The 3,989-nt window shown below is 44.7% G+C and overlaps 1 protein-coding gene across 1 annotated transcript; it reads right to left on the reverse strand.

Annotated features, from left to right (window-relative positions):
- Positions 1 to 1,566: 1,566 nt before the first annotated feature.
- Positions 1,567 to 3,548, reverse strand: LOC306962411 (interferon-stimulated 20 kDa exonuclease-like 2; the record flags this gene model as incomplete). Its single annotated transcript, XM_079555532.1, has 3 exons — positions 1,567 to 1,686; positions 1,771 to 2,310; positions 3,471 to 3,548. 3 exons carry the CDS (start codon positions 3,546 to 3,548, stop codon positions 1,567 to 1,569), a joined length of 738 nt encoding a protein of 245 aa, XP_079411658.1.
- Between the last annotated feature and the right edge of the window lie 441 nt (positions 3,549 to 3,989).

The raw sequence follows: 3,989 nt of genomic DNA on the forward strand, positions 1-3,989 counted from the left end.
AGTCAACATTGATTACAGCAAGGCAAAAAACCGCGGACAGTTTTTTTCACCCGCGGAATGGCTTTAAAAACCGCCCAATTCCGCGGTTTAACCTGGCAACCCTGATGAAAGTGGACCAGCTTCACCACTTTAAATGTTTTGATGTTCAAATGTCATATGGATCTAATAGACACTTTTATTTGGTGTCTGAGAGTTGTATTTTTTTTTAAGGCAGCTTTGTTCTCTGTCACAGGGTTTCAGTGGGTATAGCTATTAGTGCACAACAAATAAGTAAAAAAAATTAAATTTGACTTGCTATGTGTAAACACTGTATTTGTACCCCAAAAGAAAATGTACTATGAATTATTTTATTTTTTTTAACTGTTCAGAAATGTATTCAATTTTATGCATTTTTAGTGTCAGTGCTAAATAAAATGCATATTTTTCTATCATTTCAGTGATTTTTTATATACTGATCATAAACTCCATTTAAGGGGTAATTTCTCCTCCAAAATAAGGGTAAAAATGCATAAAAATGTTTTCATGGGAGTTCAGTTTTTACACCTTTAAAGGTGTTAATTCACACTCTCAAAAAGGGGTTAATTGTCTACTCAAAAAAAGAGTACTTTTACTCCCTTTTTGGAGTATGTTAGTTGGACCTATATATACACCACAAAAGTGTTGAAATTAACACCAAAAGGGTTTATTTCAGAGTCACAAAATTTGCTGTGTAGATATAGGGCACACTTTTACTAACAGTTTGGGAAACACTGGTCTTACTGACAATCCATCTGTAAACTAACTGCACCTTTCTATTTCTCTGCATCTTGTCCTCTCCCTCCACCCCATTGCCCTACGACAGTCACTTTGGGAACTCCTGCCTTAGTCCAAGCTAATGATGTGTTTTCTCTCCATTTCTCAGATAAGACAGACATCATTGCTGTATGAAGACTCCTCAGCTCTTTCCAGTTGTAATGAAGTATTTCTGACGCTGATCCTCGGGGGATTCCATAGGTGACAGTGAGGTCTGGATTTTGCGTCCCCCAGAGCCACGTACTGGGTTCTGTCAGTGGGATAGGAATGAAACCATTGAAGGGCCAGAGGGCCAGAGCGCAGTGTTGCTTTTGGCAGCCTTTTGAGTTTTAGTCTTAGTCTTTTGGACGAAAATGCTTTTCGTTTTAGTCACACTGCTGTAGCCTACAGGAGCTGTCCACTTCTGCACCACCATAGAACCATATGTCCATTTCAGAGAGTACATGTCAGACACAGCAAATTCACACACAGACACTCAATTGACACTCAGTTCTGTCCGAAATGGACCACTCAGTGAGGGAAGTGCCTGATCAGCTCCTTCACAGTGAGTCGATGCAGGCTTGACAGGTGTGTGTTACACCAGAGAGCAACCAAACAACCTCAGTTCCGTGTTTATTTAGGAGCATCTAAGTGTTTATTTGAACAACTTTACACGTGCACGTGAAAATGCTTACCTCCTGGTTTGAGACCGGATGTTGAGCTGCTTTTTGTGTTCAAAGTATAAAATCCAACATTTATAAAAAAACTCAAAGAATCAAGTCCATCGCTCCTCATTTATTTTCCCACTGATGATTCTCTACAGTTGGAACCAAAGTCCCACTCCGCTTCAACCAGTTTATAAAGGTCCATCGTTGCTCTGGCATCTTCTACAGATGAATGACCTTTTCTCCCGGTCTGAAAAGAAAACACAGCAAAACCATATCTCAGTAGGACTGTGTTGAACATGAATACAAGTTATTGATTAGCAGATGCTCCGACCTGAATGACCCTGTTGAAGAGGGCCTTGGTGAGCCTCTTGAGCGATACGACCTCGCGCTCGGTGAAGCCTGCCTTGACGTTTAGCAGCGGGATGCATGATGTGTCTCTGGTCAAATCTTTGGCGTGCCAGTAGTTCAGGACTTTGAAGTCATTGTGAATGGCATGTCCAATCAGCACCTTCCCCTTCACCAGCATCAGGATTGAATGAATGAATTTGTCGTACACCACATCGCCATCGTAGGAGACAATGCTGCAGCGGGCAAGTTGGTTCATGTGCCCTTTGGGGCCCGCGCTCACCATTTCGCAGTCAATCAAGAGGTATTTGGACAGCGCTTCAGACGACACTCGGGGAGATGAAAACGAGCTGACTGTCTTTTGTAAACTGCTTGGCCTGGAAGACGGACCTGCTACAGCATTAGAGGAGTCTGCAGATACCTTTGCTTTGCCAGCTGGAGTTCCCAAACGAGCAGTTATGGTCGAAGGGCTGCGCGTTGGGGCTGCTGTGTCACAGATGGGCTGAGTTGCAGAGCTAGTACTCCCCTGTGTGACAGCAGCAGTGGACTGAGAGGAGCTACCTTTGAAGGAATTGTCTGTACTATTGTGTGGATGAAATTTGATTGTGCGGCTCTGGGTAAAATCCACATTAAAATGTGACTTGTTATCTTGGCGTGCGCTGGTCGCGCTACGGTAATTATGTCTGGATGCCTTTAGCTTCATTTTCATTTTCCACTTCTTTTTCCACCATTTTCTTTGGTTTGCAGATGGGTTGTTTTCTGACATGGCTCCAGGAGAGTGACGTGCACAGATGTTTCACCCTGTATAACAGACTGTTGCGGCCAACTTTGCCCTATGCAAACGTCCGCTCTGGTTGCAGTGTTTAGGCGTCTCAGACGCGTGTCTTCCTCCACAATCAACAAGAAATATACTGTGTTCCAAGGTTTTATTGGCATTCCTCACAGCTATCTATACATACACAGGTTCCAGTCGTAGATACGGTCAAAAGAGGTTTGCCTCCACAATGCCACACCTGAGTGCCCCCGCCTCCCCCCTTATATAGGGCAGGCAATTACATTAGCGCACACACAGCGCCACGCAGTGGCAGGAGGAACAAACATGGCTAAAATTGGCTCCAACACACCGGCCCCTTAATTGTTGAAGCCGGATGCGGAAACAATTACAAATACATTACTTAAAATGGAGCCATAACAAATCAATTTCATACATTTACATTTTCAAAAAGGGAACACATTTTTACTTTATACAGATATCAAAATCATAATCCAAAATCATATCAGTAGTCAATTTTGTCACTAGCGTAGTTTTACATCCTGGTTAGTTTAGTAAATACATTTCCATCTCTTCCTTTTGAAGGTTTTGTACTGCTTATGTTTGAACAGTTTATGGGCTTGTCCAACAAGCAAGAACAAAAAGCAATTCAAAATGGCAACAGTACAGTTTTCACTGCTCATTGAGCTACACTTCACAAACACGGACTCTTTAAGAGTTTGTGAAAGCAGAACAACGGCATCGAAGCAGTCCTTTGATGGGCCTGTAGCAACCACCTCAGCAAGAGGCTGGTCGACAAGTGATCGGTTTTCGCAGTGCAATTCGACCAGAGTTGAGTCCTTCTGGACATCAGAAAGTGAAGGTTGCCATTCATTGGTGTCACCGACCCCTGTATCATCACAGGCAACACTCACTGGAACAAAGAGCTCCGGCCCTTCCCAATCCACCTCCTCGAATCCATCACTGGCTCCTGTGTCTTCACAGACAGCCATTACCGGGACAAATATCTCTGGTCCCTCCCAATCCACTTCTTCAAATAGGAGGTGTGCGTTTTTTACAGTGTTCATTTTTACAGTGCACTCACTGTCCCGTTCCCAAAGCTCATTCATTTTCCCTAAGCCATCATAAGCATAGTTACTGTGCGCTTCCACGATCAAACTAACGCAAAGTAGCGTACCAGGTGGGTGAAATGCCCCTCCACGTCGTGTAGTCTCAGAACGCGTGGCGTGGCAGGCTTCCACTGCGGGCCGCTCCCTCGTGCTCCACGCAGCCACGCTGCAATTGATGAAGCTCCCGCGCCAAGTCGATCCCGCGCCAGTTACCACCACCGCTGCTGGTAGAGGACGTGCATACAGTCCCCTTGCTTCCTCTTCCTCCTCCCGCCAACAGTCCGCCGGTTCGCCGTAGACCTCGCGACGATCACCGCTACGGTA

This window comes from Gobius niger (assembly GCF_951799975.1).
Source record: "Gobius niger genome assembly, chromosome: 4".
Classification (NCBI taxonomy): Eukaryota; Metazoa; Chordata; class Actinopteri; order Gobiiformes; family Gobiidae; genus Gobius; species Gobius niger.